The following is a 22,633-nucleotide window of genomic DNA, read 5'->3' on the forward strand; positions in this document are numbered from 1 at the left end:
CTAGTTGCACAGAAAGGCAAGCAACCTTGTGCTGATGAGAAGCAGCGTGGCTATGAGAAGCAGCGTGGCTCAGTGGAAAGAGCCCGGGCTTTGGAGTCAGAGGTCATGGGTTCGAATCCCGGCTCCACCACATGTCTGCTCTGTGACCCTGGGCGAGTCACTTCACTTCTCTGAGCCTCAGTGACCTCATCTGTAAAATGGGGATTAAGACTGTGAGCCCCACGTGGGACAACCTGATCACCTTGTAGCCCCCCCAGCGCTTAGAACAGTGCTTTGCACATAGTAAGTGCTTAATAAGTGCTAATAAATGCTATTTATTATAATGGCACTAAGAAGTGTGGCTCAGTGGAAAGAGCCCAGGCTTTGGAGTCAGAGGTCATGGGTTCAAATCCTGACTCTGCCAATTGTCAGCTGTATGACTTTGGGCAAGTCACTTAACTTCTCTGGGCCTCAGTTACCTGTACAATGGGGATTAATCAATCAATCAATCGTATGTATTGAGCGCTTACTGTGTGTAGAGCACTGTACTAAGCGCTTGGGAAGTACAAGTTGGCAACATATAGAGACGGCCCCTACCCAACAGTGGGCTCACAGTCTAGAAGAGGGAGACAGAGAAAAAAACAAAATATATTAAGCGCTTAGTACAGTGCTCTGCACATAGTAGGCGCTCAATAAATATGATTGATGATGATGATGATATTAACAAAATAAAATAAACAGAATAGATATGTACAAGTAAAATAAATAAATAAACAGAGTAAATAGAGGATTAAGACTGTAAGCCCCCCGTTGGACAACCTGATCACCCTGTAACTTCCCCAGCGCTTAGAACAGTGCTTTGCCCATAGTAAGCACTTAAAAAATGCCATTTTATTATTATTATTATCATTACATTATTCATGTTTACTGTTATGCTAGAGCCTGTTTCCTTTTGTAATTAAAAAAAAAAAAGTTAGGGAAAGGCAGCTGTGAATATTCCAAAAGTCAGTGAATACTGAACTTTATATTGCACTGATGAATTCATTTATTAGCACCAATTAAGTCAGTACAGATTGTTGTCCAATAGGACATTAGCCTTACATTAAAATTGCACAGGTAAACACAAAATCGGGAATCAGACAGGTAGCGTTTTGAAACACCGTTACTCAGATTATAATGAACGCTAAGTTAGGATGCCTTAGGATGCAGACTTTTCATTTGTCACGTAATATAATGAAACCTCATTTTGAGGGTTCCAAATTGCTCTGAATTTGTAATCTCCATTTTGTTTTTAATACGCCGCGAGATGAATTCCAAGAAGTCAGTGAAAGGCAGCCTTGTATCTGAAGTGCTGTGGAATCGGGCCTTTCGTTGAGAAGGCCCACTGAGTGACATTTAAATGAAAAACAGATTGGATCGTTGTTCTTCTCTAAGGTTTAAAGCATTCTTATTTGAAGGGAAGGCTTAACAGAGGCACTAAAAATGAAATGCCAACCTTGGCTCTGCGGGGTGGGGCTTAAGGGAAACGAGTGTTAGACTTTTAGACTGTGAGCCCAATGTTGGGTAGGGACCGTCTCTATATGTTGCCAATTTGTACTTCCCAAGCGCTTAGTGCAGTGCTCTGCGCATAGTAAGCGCTCAATAAATACGACTGATGATGATGATGAGTGTTTCTTGTTGCAGACGCTCAGAGCAGCTGAGGGCGAATGTGGAGTTTTGCCTTCTTGCAAAACCTCGCCTTCAGGAAGACTCACAGAGGAGCAGTCCCACATTCCCAAACCCTGCACGGGTGCAGCAGGAAGTTTCTTGGGAGGCAGCATGGACTAGTGGAAAAAGCATGGCCCCAGGAGTCGGAAGACCTGGGTTCTAATCCCGACTCCGCCACTCGTCTGCCCTCTGACCTTGGGCAAGTCGCGTGTCGAAGCGGATAGAGCCCGGGGCTGGGAGTCCCTGATCCCTGCTCAGCCGCTTAATAATAATGATGATGGCATTTGTTAAGCGCTTACTATGTGCAAAGCACTGTTCTAAGTGCTGGGGAGGATACAAGTCACTTCACTTCTCTGTGCCTCAGTTCCCTCATCTGTAAAATGGGGATTAAGACGGTGAGCCCCCCATGGGACAACCTGATCACCTCGTAACCTCCCCAGCGCTTAGAACAGTGCTTTGCACATAGTAAGCACTTAATAAATGCTGTCATTATTATTATTAAGCAGCGTGGCTCAGTGGAAGAGCATGGGCTTTGGAGTCAGAGATCATGGGTTCAAATCCCAGCGCTGCCAATTGCCAGCTGTGTGACTTTGGGCAAGTCACTTAACTTCTCTGGGCCTCAGTTCCCTCATCTGGAAAACGGGGATGAAGACTGTGAGCCCCCCGAGAGACAACCTGATCACCTTGTAACCTCCTAAGCGCTTAGAACAGTGCTTTACACATAGTAAGCGCTTAATAAATAGCATTATTATTATTATTATTATAATACAAGGTGAGCAGGTTGTCCCAGCTGGGGCTCCCAGTCTTAATCCCCATTTTCCAGATGAGGTAACTGATGCACAGAGAAGTGAAGTGACTTGCCCAAAGTCACACAGCTGACAATTGGGGGAGCTGGGATTTGAACCCGTGACCTCCGACTCCCAAGCCCGTGCTCTTTCCACTGATCCACGCTGCTTCTCAGACCGCTTGTCTCCTGCGTGGTCTTGGGCAAGTCACCTCACTTCTCTGTGCCTCAGTTACCTCATCTGTAAAAATGGGGATTAAGACTGGGAGCCCCATGCGGGACAGGGACTGTGTCCAACCCAATTTGCTTGTATCCACTCCAGCACTTAATACAGTGCCTGGAGCATAGTAAGCGCTTAACAAATACGACAATTATTATTATTGTTGTTATTCTCTGTATTTCAGTTTTCTCCTCTGTAAAATGGGGATTCACTACCTGCCCTCTCTCCTGTTTAGACTGTGAGCCCCACGTGGGACAGCAACCGTGTCCAACGTGATTAATTGTACCTACCTCAGCACATAGAACAGTGTTTAACAAATACTGTAAAAAAGTACAGACAGAAACAAATAACAAAACAACCCGCAGGATAGTCTGCCCGTGCAGGCTCGTGTCGTCAGAAGCGTGTCCCTCAATTCCCCAACTGTGTTCCTTCCAAAACCTGGATGGATATCAAGTACTGCGGAACATGTATAGAAACATTTAGGCCAGAAATAAAATCGAGTGAATGAAGACCAAAATTTTCTTTTCTTTCATTTAATTCCAGAGTGAAATTGGTTCTATAAAGAGAACAAAGTCACAAGTGGCTTAACTGTAATTCAGAAGGCTTCTACCATCTGATGAAGGTTTCCATCAGCGAGAAATGTAATCCTATTGAAATATACGATTAAGCCCCATGGGGAAGAGAGAGTGTGGTATTAGTTTCGTTCCCTGTTCCATTCGTAGGAAAGGTAGTTGGCAGAAGTAATTGTCCGAAAGTAGCCCTTCAGCTACATCGGGATGCTTCTTGAGATGTTTTTTGATTATAAAGGTGGAGGGAGAGAAAATGAAGAAACAGCCAAGGCAACTTTTCTGAACTTTATAATGTAGTCCCTTTGAGAAGGGAGGCCTATAAGAGGTGTCTTATGGCATTTATAAGGATGAAAAAAGTGCTTCAAAGGTGTTTGAACAGAAGAAATACTATATTTATGACCACTGAAGAACTAAGTGTAATATGGTAGCATTTCCCTGTCTAGGAACTGTGGCTCCTTCATGGTTTCCAATTTCCAAGCTTCCTGGTATCTCTAAATCAGGGATCTTTATTAACCAAAGGGTTTTGAAGTCCCTTTTAGTCCCTTTTAGACTGTCAGCCCACTGTTGGGTAGGGACTGTCTCTATATGTTGCCAATTTGTACTTCCCAAGCGCTTAGTACAGTGCTCTGCACATAGTAAGCGCTCAATAAGCATGATTGATGATGATGATGATGATGGTTTTATTCCTTTTACATTTGAAGACCTTTCTGAAAAGACGGTTTATCTTAGTAACGTTGGCCTTTGCTAAAATTGTTTCCTTTTATTTCACTGAATAGTGTTAACCCTATTTGAGTAATCTTAAAAAATATTCGACAAATTCATCTATTTTACTTCAGGATAGGAAGGAAGAGAAGAATAACTATAAAAAGGATTGCACTAAAACTCATACCAGTATTTCCTTTTAAATCAAATGCAGACATCTATATATAGTTCAGACCTAGGTGGTAGTTAATAGTTTGATCAAAGTATTGAGGTGGTGCAAGTTGCAAAATGATGCTTTTTATGCTTCATGTCAGTGGTATTTATTGAATGCTTACTAAGTACTTGAGGGAGCGTAGTAGTTTTGATAGATATAGCAATTTATGCTTAAATTTACGATGTCTACTTTCTAATTATTTTGTTAATGACGTGCATACAGCGATAATTCTATTTGGACGATTTTGTCACCTGTCTACATGTTTTGTTTTGTTGTCTGTCTCCCCCTTCTAGACTGTGAGCCTATTGTTGGGTAGGGACCGTCTCTATCTGTTGCCAATTTGTACTTCCCAAGCACTTAGTACAGTGCCCTGCACACAGTAAGTGCTCAATAAATACAATTGAATGAATGAATGAATAGCGTAAATTGCTGATATTTTACTTATGGATTAATTGGGCAATTTCCTTCTTGACATAGGTTGGTTGGAAATGAGTTGTAATGGAGGGGTCATTTATGTTTATCTCCTCTTGGTTGAGATTGCCCTGTGGTAGCTAGCAAATATGATGTAAAAATCCGTTGTCTTACATTTATTAAATCCAGTGGAAATAATTATTTGTGATGGCATTTAGAAGATAAGCTGTCTCAAATAGCTTGTCACCTCCTTATCGTAAAGGCTCTGTTTTTTGTTTTTTTTTTAAATCCAGCAAAGTAAACGTCTGTCAAGGGGACTACAAGAGGATGAATCGCAGAGCTCTTCACAAGTAAAATTCCGTGATTCTGTCAGAAAACTTAAGCCAAAATCACAGGTGAGAATTAGGGGTTGTTTGGTGGGTTTTTTTTTTCCAATTTTGACTGAGCTTTAAGGGTTCATTTGACATTTATCTCTAGGAACCCTTTTATCACTCATTCGTATTTCATAAGGTTCTTAAAAGACATTTAAGAGAAGGTAACCATGACCACTGCTGGTAAAAGCTACTGGCAGTGTGGAATTCCCTCTATTCTAATAATAATAATAATAATAAAATTCCTCCCCAGACATCAGCTTTTAGACTGTGAGCCCACTGTTGGGTAGGGACTGTCTCTATATGTTGCCAATTTGTACTTCCCAAGCGCTTAGTACAGTGCTCTGCACATAGTAAGCGCTTAATAAATACGATCGATGATGATGATCAGCCATTTGTTTCTGAAGAGACAGCGGTGTTGCTCAGCTAGGTATCCTGGGTGTCTGAACAGCTACTTAGCAATTCACTGTTTATCCCCCAAAAGGGGAAAAAAGTGCTCTGAAAATCCGTGTCTGAACAGCTATTTAGCAATTCACGGTTTATCCCAAATAGGGGGAAAAAGCGCTCTGCAAATCCACTGCTTCACCAAATTTCAAATCAGAGGTGGCACCTGAACAAATGAAGAAGGTTTAAATATGAAGAGAATAATTTGTTTCCTAGAACTAGAGAGGTAAATCATTTCAGCTTGCCTGAGCCCTGGGCATCTGGAGGAAAGTTCTGGGTTGAGCGGAATAATTAACATTTCGCTGTGGTTATGGCTTAGGGAGAGGACTGCCCATCATTGCTGTCTCCGGAACCAGAATGCTGTAAATTCAGAATGTCTGGGTCTGCCCCTGTCCCTTCTGCTTTTCCAACCCTTTTTGCCCCACCCCGGTCCATCCTGTACCACTCGGTGAGGCACAAACAGCAGCTGTCATTTGGGCAACTAGCCAAAGAACAGCAAAGGCAGCTGTGTGATGTGTCATCATGTCTGCTGCGTGACCTTGGGCAAGTCACTTAACTTCTCTGAGCCTCAGTTCCCTCATCTGTAAAATGGGGATGATGACTGTAAGCCCCACGTGGGACAACCTGATCACATTGTATTCCCCCCCCCAGCACTTAGAACAGTGCTTTGCACATAGTAAGCGCTTAACAAATGCTATTATTATTATTATTATTATTATTATTATTATTATTATTATTATTATCATCAAGGGCATGGAGCTGGGCTCGTGGGTTCCGCTACTAGGTTTTCCATCCCTGAGCCACTTCCTCTTCGGCTTCCTCCGCAGCTCGCAAGGTAAAAACCAAAAGCTCATTTCCAGGAGGAGAGAAAGGCAGAGGGCAGTTATTTTCCTCTCCATTATCAATCAATCAATCGCATTTATTGAGCGCTCACTGTGTGCAGAGCACTGTACTAAGCGCTTGGGAAGTCCAAGTTGGCCACATATAGAGACGGTCCCTACCCAACAGTGGGCTCACAGTCTAGAAGGGGGAGACAGAGAACAAAACCAAACGTATTAACAAAATAAAATAAATAGAATAGATATGTACAAGTAAAATAAATAAATAAATAGAGTAATAAATACGTACAAACATATATACATATATACAGGTGCTGTGGGGAAGGGAAGGAGGTAAGGCCGGGGGGTGGAGAGGGGGAGGAGGGGGAGAGCCTCACAAGTTCAGGCAGCTATAAGGAGGCTCATTATGGTTGTTAAATGCTTTCATTGTAAAAATTGATAAATGTTGGCTCTCCTCCAAAATCGATAAGACCCTAATGCGTTTATCTTCTCAGTGATTGCTTGAATGTTGTCGCTGCTGTTCACAGCGTTTGCTTTTTTCTTTAGTCACTTTAAGGCTATTTAATTGTAAACCATCTGAAGCTCCTATTAACTTGTTGCCCTAGGTTCAAACTGGTTTCCCTTCTGCCGAAGAAGCTTATAACTTCTTTACTTTCACTTTTGACCCCGAACCAGAGAATAAAAATGATGAGAATAAGGGCCAAAAAAGAGAAGGGGAGGAGGAGGAGGAGGAGGAGGAGGAGGAGGAGGAATCCGCAGAAAATCTCCAGCAGGAACAGAAAGATGAAATGGTATGTAAACAGTCAGTAAAAAATATAAGAAAAATGTTGTCGGCAAGTGTCTCGTAAGTTTTTTTTTAATGGCATTTATTAAGGGCTTACTATGTGCAAAGCACTGGTCTAAGCGCTGGGGAGGTTACAAAGTGATCAGTTTGACCCACGTGGGGCTCACAGTCTTAACCCCCATTTTCCAGATGAGGTAACTGAGGCACAGAGAAGTGAAGTGACTTGCCCAAAGTCACACAGCTGACAATTGGCGGAGCCGGGATTTGAACCCATGACCTCTGACTCCAAAGCCCGGGCTCTTTCCACTGAGCCACGCTGCTTCTCCAAAGCAGCTTCTCCGTAATTCCCTTTTTTGACCCCTCTCACTGCTAGCATTTCAGAATTCAAAGCCACAGCTTCTCTTATGCAGTGTGCAAGTTGGTCTGAATGTAGCCTTGGTAATGCACCCATTCTCTACGTAGCTGTATAGAGGAGCAGTGTGGCCTAGCAGATAGAGCACAGGCATTGGAATCAGAAGGACCTGGGTTCCAATCTTGGCTCCACCACTTGTCTGCTGTGTGACCTTGGCAAGTCCCTGGGCCTCAGTTCCCTCATCTGCAAAATGGGGATTAAGATTGTGAGCCCTGTGTGGGACAGGGACTTTGTCCTACCAGACTATCTTGTATCTATGTTGCCAACTTGTACTTCCCAAGCGCTTGGTACAGTGCTCTGCACACAGTAAGCGCTCAATAAATAATGATTGAATGAGTGAATGAATGAATGAATCTACACCACCACTTAGAACAGTGCCTGGCACGTAGTAAGCACTTAACAAATGTCATCATCATCATCAGCACTGTCATTATTATTATGTTGTCCTGAACTCATTCTTGAGCCTCCATGATTTACAGCAAGGAGACTGAGTGCATCAATCAATCATCATCATCATCATCACTATCATTATTATTATGTTGTCCTGAACTCATTCTTGAGCCTCCATGATTTACAGCAAGGAGACTGAGTGCATAGTCAATCAATCAATCAATTGTATGTATTGAGCGCTTACTGTGCGCAGAGCACTGTACTAAGCGCTTGGGAAGTACAAGTTGGCAACATATAGAGACAGTCCCTACCCAACAGTGGGCTCACAGTCTAGAAGGGGGTGACAGAGAACAAAACCAAACATATTAACAAAATAAAATAAATAGATATGTACAAGTAAAATAAATTAATAAATAGAGTAAGTAAATAAATAGAGTGCATGACATAGAGCTGGTCCTGGGGATAGCAAAGAGGAGTCTTGAGTCAGTGATATGTTGAATTCTTTTATTGAACAGACTTTTGTTTTAGTTTTCTAGAGTCAGAAACTCTTGATCCTCAGAGTACAAGTATTTAATATATAGCATAAAAAGAGATGTTAAAGTCGGTTCCACATTGATTTACTGCCTGGATTCACCCCAATACTTAACTACCTCGAGCTCTCCTGTCTTCCCTTGAGCTCGTCTGTCTTTCCTCGATCTCATCTGTCTTTCCTAGTTCCCATTTGTCTTTCCTCAATAGTGTCAGTCTCTCCGCCGACCTCTTGGCCACATCCTGTCGCTGGCCTGGAACACTCTCCCTCTTCATATCTGACAGACAATTACTTTCCCCACCTTCAAAGCCTTATTAATAATAATAATAATAATGGTATTTATTAAGCACTTACTATGTGCCAAGCACTGTTCTAAGTGCTCGGTTAGATACAGAGTTACCAGGTTGTCCCACATGGGGCTCACAATCTTAATCCTCATTTTACAGATGAGGTTAACTGAGGCAACAGAGAAGTGAAGTGACTTGCCCAAAGTCACACAGCAGGCAAGTGGCAGAGCCAGGATTCGAACCCACGACCTCTGACTCCCAAGCCCGGGCTCTTTCCACTAAACCACACTGCTTGGAAGACCCACCTCCTCCAAGAGGCCTTCCTTGACTAAGTCCTCCTTTCCCCTTCTGTGTTACCCGTGTACTTGGATTAGCTCCCCTTTTTCACCCTCCCCTCAGCTCCATAGCAACTATGCACATATTTGTAATTTATTCTTATTAATGTCTATCTCCCCCTCTAGACTGTAATCTTGTTGTGGCCAGGGAATGCATCTACCAACATGGTTGTATTGTACTCTCTGGAGAAGCAGCGTGGCTTAGTGGAAAGAGCACGGGCTTCAGAGTCAGAGGTCAAGGGTTCTAATCCTGGCGCCGCCACTTATCTGCTGTGTGACCCTGGGCAAGCCGGTTACCTCATCTGTAAAATGGGGATCAAGACTGTGAGCCCCAAGTGGGACAACCTGATTACCTTGTATCTACCCCATAGCTTAGAACAGTGCATGGCACATAGTAAGCGCTTAACAGATACCATCATCATCATTCATTCATTCAGTGTCATATTTATTGAGCACTTACTGTGTGCAGAGCACTGTACTAAGTGCTTGGGAAGTACAAAACAGCAACATATAGAGATGGTCTCTACCCGACAACTGGCTCACAGTTTAGTACATACAGTACTTTTCACGCAGCAAGCGCTCAATAAATATGATTGATTAATTCTCTGCTCTGTATACATTCAGTAAAACATCCCTGATTGGGATTGAAACGGGAAGTTGAAGTACGAGTTAGTAAACAGTCTGAATTACAGAATCCTTAAAAGGAGCAACTGACTTATTTAACAGTCTTTAGAGCTTAAGATCCAGTGATAATGTTACCTGTGTTTTTTTTTTCTGAGTTTTGCGGTCATTCTTTGAGCCTCTGGCCCCCACTTCCTGACCTTTAAAGTCAACGTAAAAATGCTGACCTGTCCCCAACACTTAATGGGACGGGAAATTTGTCAATGGTTTTGTAAAGCGTTTGGGAAATGGAATTGAATGAAATATGCAATTCTTAGTGTAATAAGAAAGATTATGTAAGACAGCATTTAAAACTGATGCTTTAAATGGACATTTGCATTCCTAGGAAAAGCTAATATGTAAACATCATTATTCATCTTTTTTCATATATATATGAAAATTGTAGGATGAAGAGGAGCTTCTCAAAGCTAAAGATGCAGATGATTTCTTAATCAGTATATACCAGACAGCTCAAGACCTCCTAGCAGTCAAATCTGCAGATTATGAAAGTATCCATGAAAGAATTCAGAAAGAAAGAGAAATTCTCTTCATACCCAGTCTCCGAACTGGTATAGTATACTTATCTTTATCTTGTGCTTGCTTTAATTGTGACATTGTTAATTATCTTGTAACCGTATAATAGGGGAACCAATGGTTCATTCCTCACTAGTAGGCTTATCTAAGACAGATGATTAGATTGTCCTATTATTTTTTTATGCTTAAATATCTCAACAGCTGTCAGGAACTACTTTCATACACCACACATTTAACCCCTGCTGTTCAAGTCAACAAAGCTTCTAAATTATACCCACTGGTAGTGGCGGGGAGGCTGGGGGAATGCCTTCTACAGTAATGGGAAAGTCAAGGGAAGGACAGGGTTTGGGTGGGAAGATAAGGAGTTCTGTTTTAGACATGTTAAGTTTGAGGTGACAGGAGGACATCCAAGTAGAGGTATCTCGAAGGCAGGAGGAAATGCTAGACTGCAGAGAGGGAAAGAGAGCAGGGCTGGAATTGTAGATTTGGGAATTATCCACTTAGAGGCAAAAGAGATTGAGATTGAGCGGCCAGAGAGATAGGAGAACCAGAAGAGGACAGTGTCAGTGAAGCCAAGGTTGGATACCGTCTCCAGAAGAAGAGGATGGTCAACGGTGTTGAAGGCATCTGAGAGGTCGAGGAGGATTAGGTCGGAGTAGAGGCCTTTGGATTTGGCTAGAAGGAGATCGTTCGTGACCTTTGAGAGGGTGGTTTCTGTGGAGTGAAGGGGATGGAAGCCAGATTGGAGGGGGTCAAGGAGAGAATTGGAGGAGAGGAACTTGAGACAGCGGGTGTAGATAATTCACTCAAGGAGTTTGGAGAGGAATGGTAGGGGGGAGGTGGGGCGATAAGTGGAGGGAGCCATGGGGTCAAGGGAGGGTTTGATTTAGAATAGGGAGGACGTGAACATGTTTTAAAGCAGTGAGGAAGAAGCCATTGGAGAGTGAACAGTTGAAGATGGCTGTTAGGGAGGGATGAAGGTTGGGGACCAATGTTGTGATAAGATGCAAAGGAGTGGGGTCAGATGCACAGGTGGAGGGGGAGGATTCTGAGAGAAAGCCAGGAGATCATCTCTTGAGATACTGCTGGGAAAGATGGGAGAGTTGAAGAAGAGGCAAGAGAGGGGAGGGACTGGGAAGGGGCAAGGGGATTTTTAGGGAGGTCACGCCTGATGGTTTCAATTTTCTCAGTAAAGTAGGTGGCCAGGTCATTAGAGGCAAGGGATGGAGGATAAGAATAATAATGGTGGTATTTGTTAAGTGCTTACTATGTGCAAAGCACTGTTCTAAGTGCTTGGGGGATACAAGGTAATCAGGTTGTCCCACGTGGGGCTCACAGTCTTAATCCCCATTTTACAGATGAGGGAGCTGAGGCCCAGAGAAGTTAAGTGGCTTGCCCAAGGTCACCCAGCTGGCAAGTGGTGGAGCTGGGGTTCGAATCCCAGAGGCCTCTGACTCCCAAGCCCTTGCTCTTTCCACTGAGCCACGCCGCTTCTGTGAGGGGTCAGGGCACTTGAGGAGGGAGTTAAGCGTCTGGAACAGCTGGCGAAGGCAATAGGCACGAGTTTCAAGAAGAATGGAGAGATCATTTTGTCTGGCAGAAGAGAGGGCAGAGTTAAAGTACACGAGGATAAACTTGAAAGGGATGAGCTCGGCCTGATAATAATGATGGTATTTGTTAAGCGCTAGATTTATGCCAGGACTGCTCTTTGGCTCATGAACTAGATCGAAGGAGTGGACTGTGGAGGTGATCCAGGGCTGTTGGTTAGTGGTACCAGATCAACGAAGGGATAGGGGAGCAAGCTAGTTGAGTTCAGTAGAGAGGGTGGTGTTGAGAGCATCAGTTTGGTCATCAAAGGAAAGTAGTTTGGTTATGGAAGCTAAATGGGGCACGATGACTTGAGAAAATTGAATGAGGTCAAAAGATGGGAAGTCTCTATGGGGAAACAGTACTGATTTGCGTGGAGGAGGCGTGTGGGAGAGAAGGCAGGTGAGGAGGTTGTGATCCAGCACTTAGAACAGTGCTTTGCACATAGTAAGGTGCTTAGTAAATGCCATAAAAAAAAAATAGAGGGGTTTTCAGAGTTGATGAGGGTAGAAATCGTGCAGTGGCTAGAGACGATGAGATCGAGTGTAGTCTTGGTGAGTAGGCGACCTGGGGTGGAGCAGGAGGTCAGTAGAGTTTTGGAAAATAAATCCAGGAAAGGTCAATTAAGTGAAAAATTGGGGTGAAGAAAGTAAATACACAATTTTATAGTACATAAATATAAAATCAATATAATTATCTAGATAATATAATTATATAATATAATTAATATATTACATGAATATAATGTAAATGTAAGTATAAATATTCCTGGCGAGGAAGTGTGGTCTTGTGGAGAGAGCTCAGGACTAGGAATCCAGAGATCTGGGTTCTTGTCCCAGCCTTGTTACGTGCCTGTTTTATAACCTTGGGCAAGTCACTTAACTCTTGGAACCTCAGTTTCCACGGTGTTAAAATAAGGGTAAAATATCTGTTCTTCCTTTCTTTTAGTTTATTAGCCCCGTAAGGGACAAGGGACTGCATCCAATCTATCTTGTATCTACCCCAAAGTCTAGCCCCCAAATTGTCACTACCCAAGTAAGTGTTTTAATTCCACCATCATCATAATCGTGACTATGTAGAGCAATGGACTTTGTCTTTAAATCACCTTCAGAGCTGTTTCTGAAGAGGTAGCAGAAATGTCAGTGAATTTGGTATCTGCTTCATTTTTATTAAGTTGCTTACAGGTTAGCGGCTCAAATGGGATTTAAACCGACTGTTTTATTTTTTAACATCTAGTGCCTGCGTGTCAGAAAGTGCCTGAAAACATGCAGCCAAGGTACCTGGAGGACGAAGGTTTTTACATTGGAGAAAGGCCCGTTGTGCCTTTAACCAATCAAAACATCATAGAAAACAGAATACTCGTTCAGGAGCAAGTAAGCAGTCAAACCCTATGTTCTGTGGTCTTGAGTCATAACTACTAGCTACTTAATAGTTTTAGGTATTTTGCACAGGAAGATGCATCAGTCAATCAATGAATTGTATTTATTGAGCACTTACGATGTGCTTAACACTGGACTAAGCCCATGGGAGAGTACGGTACAGCATAGATGATGCATGTACAAATTTAAGGGTATTTTTTAACAAGTTAGCAAAATTCCCCTTCCCTTTAATTTCTTTAGAGACCACTTAATTGATTGTGTTGATTTCTAGGGCACTCTTCATAGATCTATTCTATTCGTTTATGATTCAGTTCTTTGTCCTAAAACTTCACGGGGAAATTATATGTGAGTTTTCTACTTGGAAAAAAGTGAATCGCGGGAGGAGTGCATTTTCCTACAATAGTTCATTTTCCCAGTACGTTTTGCAAGTCGTTCACATCTGCGTCAGAATTCAGAAAAAAGTTCTTTCACCTTTTCATCGCCGTGTAGGGGAAAAAGTGGTTTGGAGATGATGGCAAAGTCCTTGCGCTGCCTAATCCCATTAAGCAGTCTTTCACAAGACCACCGGTGTTTTCGGCGGAGGAAGGCAAAGAAGCGGAGCTTGAAACGTTCTACACAGACGTAGGTGTTCATTTGTTTTATCACTGTTTACAGTTTAGGGCTCTGAATTGATTCTATTCACCTATAGCCCTGAGTGAAATGTAGTTTTCTGCGTGGAAATAATACAAAGTAAACTGTTCAAAACAGTATAAATATCAAATACGGTATTTGTTTTATCACTGTTCACAGTTAGGGCTCTGAATTGATTCTATTCACATATAGCCCTGAGTGAAATGTAGTTTTCTGCGGGGAAATAATACAAGGTAAACTGTTCAAGACAGTATAAATAGACTGTGAGCCCACTGTTGGGTAGGGACTGTCTCTATGTGTTGCCAATTTGTACTTCCCAAGCGCTTAGTACAGTGCTCTGCACATAGTAAGCGCTCAATAAATACGATTGATAATACTTTTGAGCAATGAAATTCTTTAAATTAGCTGTTTTTGTGTCTATTGCGTATGTGCACATCAGTGACTACTAAATTTTCAAAACATTTGCACATCACATCTGGCAAAATGACGTACTAGAGATCTACGATTACCTTTATTAAATATCTAATTAACTTGTTTCTACCCCAGCACTTAGAACAATCAATCCATCAGTCATTCGTATTTATTGAGTGCTTACTGTGTGCAGAGCACTGTACTAAGCGCTTGGGAAGTACAAGTTGGCAACATATAGAGACAGTCCCTACCCAACAGTGGGCTCAATGTTTGACACAGAGTAAGCGCTAACACATGCCATTGGAAAAAAATAGAGTCCTTAACCTTCTAGACTGTGAGCCCGTTGTTGGGTAGGGACCATCTCTATATGTTGCAAACTTGTACTTCCCAAGCGCTTAGTACAGTGCTCTGCACACAGTAAGCGCTCAATAAATGCGACTGAATGAATGAATGAACAAATACCGTCATTATCCCCTCCCCATCCCCCCTGCCTTACTTCCTTCCCCTCCCGACAGCACCTGTATATATGTATATATGTTTGTACATATTTATTACTCTATTTTACTTGTACGTATTCTATTTTGTTAATATGTTTTGTTTTGTTGTCTGTCTCCCCCTTCTAGACTGTGAGCCCACTGTTGGGTAGGGACCGTCTCTATATGCTGCCAACTTGTACTTTTCAAGCGCTCAGTACAGTGCTCTGCACACAGTAAGCGCTCAATAAATACGATTGAATGAATGAATAAATAAATAAATACTATTGAATGAATGAATGAATGAACACATGCCATTGGAAAAAAATATAGTCCTTAACCTTCTAGACTGTGAGCCCGTTGTTGGGTAGGGACCGTCTCTATATGTTGCCAACTTGTACTTCCCAAATGCTTAGTACAGTGCTCTGCACACAGTAAGCGCTCAATAAATACGATTGAATGAATGAATCTGATGGTGATGATGATGGAATTTCCTGTTGTAAACAGTGGGCAAGCATCAATCCATCACTTCAGATATTTTGGCATAAGCAGTCAATCCGTGGTATTTACTGAGCACTTACTGTGGGCAGAGCACTGTACTAAGTGCTTGGAAGGGTACAATATAACAGAGTTGGTAATCTCATTCCCTTAGTTCAGTGCTCAGCACACAGTAAGCGCTCAATAAGTACGATTGAATGAATTCCCTGCCTATGAGAAGCAGACTTCTGATTTCCCCACCTGATTCACTCTTCCTGCTGCTTTGCGTAGACTCTTGGGTTCATATATCCCTTTAAGCCCTTTGAAGCTCTTCCCACCCTTAGCCATACAGCACTTATGTGCCTCTCCTTACACACTACCACTTCCCCTATCTGTAATTTATTTTCATATCATCATCATCATCAATCGTATTTATTGAGCGCTTGCTATGTGCAGAGCACTGTACTAAGCGCTTGGGAAGTACAAATTGGCAACATATAGAGACAGTCCCTACCCAACAGTGGGCTCACAGTCTAAAAGGGGGAGACAGAGAACAAAACCAAACATACTAACAAAATAAAATAAATAGAATAGAACAAAATAAAATAGATAGAATAGACTGTCACTTCCTCTGACTTGTAAACTTCTTAAGGGCAGGGATTTTGTCAACCAACTCCATTCATTCAATCATATTTCTTGAGCACTTACTGCGGGCAAAGCAATGTACTAAGCGCTTAGAAGAGTACAGTATAGCAGTAAACTGACACATTTCCCGGTACTCTTCCAAATGTGCCGGACAGTGCTCTGCACACAGTAAGCTCTCAGTAAATACCATTGATTGATTAATTGATTTAAACTGCTACCTGTCCTGCCTGGATTACTGCATCAGCATCCATGCTGACCTCCCAGCCTCCTGTCTCTCATTCATTCATTCATTCAGTCATATTTATTGAGCACTTACTGTGTGCAGAGCACTGTAGTAAGCGCTTGGGAAGTACAAGTTGGCAACATATAGAGACGGTCTCTACCCAACAGTGGGCTCACAGTCTAGAAGGGGGAGACACACAATGAAACAAAACATGTGGACAGGTGTCAAGTTGTCAGAACAAATAGAATTAAAGCTAAGTCAATCAATTGTATTTATTGAGCGCTTACTGTGTGCAGAGCACTGTACTAAGCACTTGGGAAGTACAAGTTGGCAACACATAGAGACAGTCCCTACCCAACAGCGGGCTCACAGTCTAGAAGGGCGAGACAGAGAACAAAACCAAACATACTAACAAAATAAAATAAATAGAATAGATAGGTACAAGTAAAATAAATAAATAAATAGAGTAATAAATATGTACAAACATATATACATATATACAGGTGCTGTGGGGAGGGGAAGGAGGTAAGATGGGGGGGATGGAGAGGGGGACGAGGGGGAGAGGAAGGAAGGGGCTCAGTCTGGGAAGGCCTCCTGGAGGAGGTGAGCTCTCAGTAGGGCCTTGAAGGGAGGAAGAGAGCTAGCTTGGCGGATGGGCAGAGGGAGGGCATTCCAGGCCCGGGGGATGACGTGGGGCGGGGGTCGGTGGCGGGACAGGCGAGAGCGAGGTACGGTGAGGAGATTAGCGGTGGAGGAGCGGAGGGTGCGGGCTGGGCTGGAGAAGGACAGAAGGGAGGGGAGGTAGGAGGGGGCGAGGGGATGGACAGCCTTGAAGCCCAGGGTGAGGAGTTTCTGCCTGATGCACAGATTGATTGGTAGCCACTGGAGATTTTTGAGGAGGGGAGCGATATGCCCAGAGCGTTTCTGGACAAAGATAATCCGGGCAGCAGCATGAAGTATGGATTGAAGTGGGGAGAGATACGAGGATGGGAGATCAGAGAGGAGGCTGATGCAGTAGTCCAGACGGGATAGGATGAGAGCTTGAATGAGCAGGGTAGCGGTTGGGATGGAGAGGAAAGGGTGGATCTTGGAAACGTTGTGGAGCTGAAACCGGCAGGTTTTGGTCACAGCTCGGATGTGAGGGGTGAATGAGAGAGCGGAGTCGAGGATGACACCAAGGTTGTGGGCTTGTGAGACGGGAAGGATGGTAGTGCCGTCAACAGAGATGGGAAAGTCAGGGAGAGGGCAGGGTTTGGGAGGGAAGACAAGGAGTTCAGTCTTCGACATGTTGAGTTTTACGTGGTGGGCGGACATCCAGATGGAGATGTCCTGAAGGCAGGAGGAGATGCGAGCCTGGAGAGAGGGGGACAGAGCAGGGGCAGAGATAGAGATCTGGGTGTCATCAGCGTAGAGATGATAGTTGAAGCCGTGGGAGTGAATGAGGTCACCAAGGGAGTGCGTGTAGATCGAGAACAGAAGGGGACCAAGCACTGAACCTTGGGGAACCCCCACAGTAAGAGGATGGGAGGGGGAGGAGGAGCCTGCAAAAGAGACTGAGAATGAACGACCGGAGAGATAAGAGGAGAACCAGGAGGGGACGGAGTCTGTAAAGCCAAGGTCAGATAGCGTGTTGAGGAGAAGGGGGTGGGCCACAGTGTCGAAAGCAGCTGAGAGGTCGAGGAGGATTAGGACAGAGTATGAGCCGTTGGATTTGGCTTTGGATTTGGTTGTCCCACGTGGGGCTCACAGTCTTCATCCCCATTTTACAGATGCTATTGATGCCTGTTTATGTGTTTTGTTGCCTGTCTCCCCCCTTCTAGACTGTGAGCCCATTGTGGGTAGGGATTGTCTCTATTGCTGAATTGTACTTTCCAAGCCCTTACTACAGTGCTCTGCACACAGTAAGCATTTGATAAATAGGATTGAATGAATGAATGAATGACTCTACAACTCACTACTATTACTCTTTGACATTATTTTCTGCCTCTCCCTCCCCAGCCCTACCCCAGTCGTATTTAGTTCAGTGGTCTGCACATAGTAAACTGCGTAACTGAGTTTACACAGAGGTTACACAGGTACCTGAGGCACAGAGGAGTGAAGTGACTTGCCCAAAGTCACCCAGCTGACAAGTGGCGGAGCTGGGATTTGAACCCATGACCTCTGACTCCAAAGCCTATGCTCTGTCTACTGAGCCATGCTGCTTCCTTAAGATAAGCAGGTCCCACATGGGGCTCCCAGTCTTAAGTAGGAGGGAGGCCAGGTATTGAATCCCCATTTTGCAGATGAGAAAACTGAGGCCCAGAGAAGTGAAGTGACTTGCCCAAGGTCGTACAGCAGACAAGTGGCAGAGCTGGGATTAGAACTCGGCTCCTCTGTGACTCCCAGGGCTGTGCTCTTTCCAGCAGCCCACACTGCTGCCGTACAATCTGAGAGGACCCACCCATCAGTGTATTAACTGTACATATTTATTACTCTATTTATTTATCTATTTATTTTACTTGTACATATCTATTCTATTTATTTTATTTTGTTCGTATGTTTGGTTTTGTTCTCTGTCTCCCCCTTTTAGACTGTGAGCCCACTGTTGGGTAGGGACTGTCTCTCTATGTTGCCAACTTGTACTTCCCAAGCGCTTAGTCCAGTGCTCTGCACACAGTAAGCGCTCAATAAATACGATTGATTGATTGATTGTTTGATTGATGCTTACGGCTTTCCTTAGTATATAGTTATCCATTTCTCCTGCTTTTTCTGTTGCCGGTGAAATCCATGCTGTCCCTCCTGCTCTATCTGAAAGCAGTTTTTGCCTTCCTGAATTTCTGCCAGGGCGAGGGTCATATCTTTTTCTTGTATTCATTCATTCAATCGTACTTATTGAGTGCTTACTGTGTGCAGAGCACTGTACTAAGCGCTTGGGAAGTCCAAGTCAGCAACATATAGAGATGGTCCCTACCCAACAACGGGCTCACAGTCTAGAAGGGGGAAACAGACAACAAAACGCTTAGAACAGTGCTCAACGCTTAGAACAGTGCTTTTCACATAGTAAGCGCTTAACAAATCCATCATTATTATTATTATTAAAACAAAACATGTAGACAAGTGTCAAAATCGTCAGAAAAAATAGCTCCCCTCCACCCCCACAGTGCATCCAGTGGAGTTCTGCACACAGGTATTCAAAGATTATTGCGTGCAAAAATGAATGAATATCTGCATAGAGTGACTACATACTCATTTATAGGAACATCTTTGCATGTGGACACCAGAAAAAGAGAATACTAGGGAAAAGAGAGAAAAGAGTGAAGACTAGCCATTTCTTCTAGGTAGTGATGTATTTTAAAGTCATTAATGTGCTTTGAAAGTTTTTTCCACGTAGAAATATATGTTTGTACATATTTATTACTCTATTTTACTTGTACATATCTATTCGATTTATTTTATTTTGTTCGTATGTTTGGTTTTGTTCTCTGTCTCCCCCTTTTAGACTGTGAGCCCACTGTTGGGTAGGGACTGTCTCTATATGTTGCCAACTTGTACTTCCCAAGCGCTTAGTCCAGTGCTCTGCACACAGTAAGCGCTCAATAAATACGATTGATTGATTGATTGATAGAAATACCTCTGTTTTAAGTTTAAGTTCCTTTGGCTTATCCTGGTTTTGTTGGGTTTTTTTCATTTACATTTTTGCATATTCTTTTCTCTATCTTCTCATGTTGCCCTAGGGGTCTTTAGCTGTTTCCTGTTTTTTGTTCTCTTTGGCCGTCCCCAGCTCTCCATGCAGGACTAGCCAAAAATATTAGATCATTTGTTTCTTTTTGAGAGGAATCACCATGTTGCCTTGATTGTTCCAGCTTCTAACCCAGTCACCCTTTTGATTTATCAGTTTTTAGTTGATTGCACTTATCATTAGGCACATTGCTAAGAATATTTCAGCCTTGGCTAGGATTGATTTCCCTTTTGTATTAAATATTTGTTATTTTTGCACTTATCCTGAAATGTTATCCTCAGTTCTCCCCACAGGGGTATCCATCAACTTTCATTACTACCAGACCTCTGAGAACATTTATGTATCCTGTTTTTCGGTCTCGTTTTGTCAAATTTAAAAGGGGGGAAAAAAGTTTTGTTGTTCCAAACTTGTTGAGTAATGCCATCTTTAAAAAAACAATTTCCTTTTTTATTCAAATGGAAACAGCATTTAGGATTATTATTTTCAATCATTTATAAACATAGAATTCCGGAACTAAAAGCTTTGATTTTGTGGGCAGGGTGAGTTTTTATTCTTCCACTTCTATTTTGCTTCCTGCTTCTCAAACAGTTCACATAGTTTTCTGTGTTTTAGAGAAGCAGCATTGCCTAGGTGATGTTAGTGATGCCTGTCTACTTGTTTTGTTGTCTGTCTCCCCGCTTGTAGCCCGTTGTTGGGTAGGGATTGTCTCTGTTGCCAAATTGTACTTTCCAAGCGCTCAGTACAGTGCTCTGCACACAGTAAGTGCTCAGTGAATACGATTGAATGAATGAGTGAAAGAGCACATGCCTGGGAGTCAAAGGACCTGGGTTCTAAATCCAGTTCCATCGCTTGTCTTTTGTGTGACCTTGGGCCAGTCACTTAACTTTTCTGTGCCTCAGTTTGTAAAATGGAGGTTAAGATCGTGAGCCTCATGTGGGACAGGGACTATTTCCAACGTGATTATTTTGCATTTACCCCAGTACTTAACAATGCATGACATATAGCTAGCTCTCTTCCTCCCTTCAAGGCCCTACTGAGAGCTCACCTCCTCCAGGAGGCCTTCCCAGACTGAGCCCCTTCCTTCCTCTCCCCCTCGTCCCCCTCTCCACCCCCCCATCTTACCTCCTTCCCTTCCCCACAACACCTGTATATATGTATATGTTTGTACACATTTATTACTCTATTTATTTATTTTACTTGTACATATCTATTCTATTTATTTTATTTTGTTAGTGTGTTTGGTTTTGTTCTCTGTCTCCCCCTTTTAGACTGTGAGCCCACTGTTGGGTAGGGACTGTCTCTATATGTTGCCAATTTTGTACTTCCCAAGCGCTTAGTCCAGTGCTCTGCACACAGTAAGCGCTCAATAAATATGATTGATGATATAGTAAGTACTTAATACCTTTTTTTTTTAAAAAAAAAGAGTGGAAGCATCCTTTCTTCTCTCTGTTCACCTGGGCCAGGAGTGAAAGGAAATGCTACCATTCGTCAGCTGAATTTTGGTATTAAAACAGTAAAATCAATCAATATAGGATGTACATAGCTTAGAACAGTGCTTTGCACATAGTAAGCGCTTAACAAATGCCATTATTATTATTATTATTATTATTATTATTATTATGTACATTGAAGAAATTGTGCTCCAGCTTACTGAGCATTTCATGCAATCATGCTTCATACTGCTGTTTACCATGTGCAGAGCGCCCTATTAAGCCCTTGGAAGAATACAAATCCCCCTGGAAATATTGTAATTCCAGAAGGTGGTTGGTCCCAACCCACTGACAAATAAAAATTTGTGCTTTCTCAGTAGTGGCGCAGAAGTGACATGGGATGTTGGCATAGCCAGTATATACCAAGCTTTCAGAGAGCATCTCAATCAGTCAATTGAATTTATTGAGCGCTTACTGTGTGCAGAGCACTGAACTAAGTGGTTGGGAGAGTACAATATAGCAATGTAATAGGTACATTCCCTGCCCTTAACTTTCAGTTGACACTTCCAGGTCTACAGCGACCTGTGTCTTGCAGCTGTTCATTCATTCATTCAATCATATTTATTGAGTGCTTACTGTGTGCAAAGCACCTTACTAAGTGCTTGGGAGAGTACAGTACAACAACATGGAAAGTATGGATGGGAAAATAGTTGTTGGATGGAAAATTGTTGCCTGTACTTTGAAATGAGAAGCAGATTAGAGCACAGGCCTGGGAATCAGAAAGTCCTAGATTCTAATCCCAACTCTGCCACTTGTCTGCTTTGTGACCTTGGGAAAGTCAGTTAACTTCTCTATGCCTCTGTTTTTTGGGGGGTTTTTTTGATGGCATTTATTAAGCGCTTACTATGTGCAAAGCACTGTTCTAAGCGCTGGGGAGGTTACAAGGTAATCAGGTTGTCCCACGGGGGGCTCACAGTCTTCATCCCCATTTTCCAGATGAGGTAACTGAGGCCCAGAGAAGTTAAGTGCCTTGCCCAAAGTCACACAGCTGACAATTGGCAGAGCTGGGTTAGCAGATGGCAGAGCAGTTTTGTCATCCTGCAAATTGGGGATTAAGATTGTGAGCCCCACAGTGACATGGACTGTGTCCAACCTGCTTAGGTTGTATCTACTCCAGCGTTTAGTACAGTGCCGGGCACATAGTGAGCACTTAACAAATTCTATTAAAAAAAAATGTTCCCTCCCTCCCCTTCCCCACCATCTCTACTCGCATATTGCCCCAGTGGGAACATTACTGGCAGAGACAAGAGCCTGCAAAGACCACTTAACCAACCACCAAATTATGAACAATCCCTTCTCACAGTTTCTCGATCCCATTTATTTTGTGACTTCATCATTCCCCATTGCTGAATTCCCTGGGAAAACAGAAAATGGAATCGGTGACGTGTAGGTGGAGCAAAACAGTGAGCTTCCTGCTTTTTCAGTTCAT

The 22,633-nt window shown here is 42.9% G+C and overlaps 1 protein-coding gene across 2 annotated transcripts in view; it reads left to right on the top strand.

The window, feature by feature from the left end:
* Positions 1-22,633, top strand: part of CC2D2A (coiled-coil and C2 domain containing 2A) — a 185,507-nt gene that overhangs the window by 41,914 nt on the left and 120,960 nt on the right. For both annotated transcript variants that reach the window (XM_038745219.1, XM_038745218.1), the window contains 5 exons: positions 4,880-4,981; positions 6,846-7,031; positions 10,044-10,206; positions 12,995-13,131; positions 13,627-13,758. In XM_038745219.1, coding sequence (XP_038601147.1) covers positions 4,880-4,981; positions 6,846-7,031; positions 10,044-10,206; positions 12,995-13,131; positions 13,627-13,758 — 720 coding nt within the window. The remainder of the gene's footprint in view (positions 1-4,879; positions 4,982-6,845; positions 7,032-10,043; positions 10,207-12,994; positions 13,132-13,626; positions 13,759-22,633) is intronic.

The sequence above is a fragment of the Tachyglossus aculeatus genome, chromosome 4, assembly GCF_015852505.1.
Source record: "Tachyglossus aculeatus isolate mTacAcu1 chromosome 4, mTacAcu1.pri, whole genome shotgun sequence".
Lineage (NCBI taxonomy): Eukaryota > Metazoa > Chordata > Mammalia > Monotremata > Tachyglossidae > Tachyglossus > Tachyglossus aculeatus.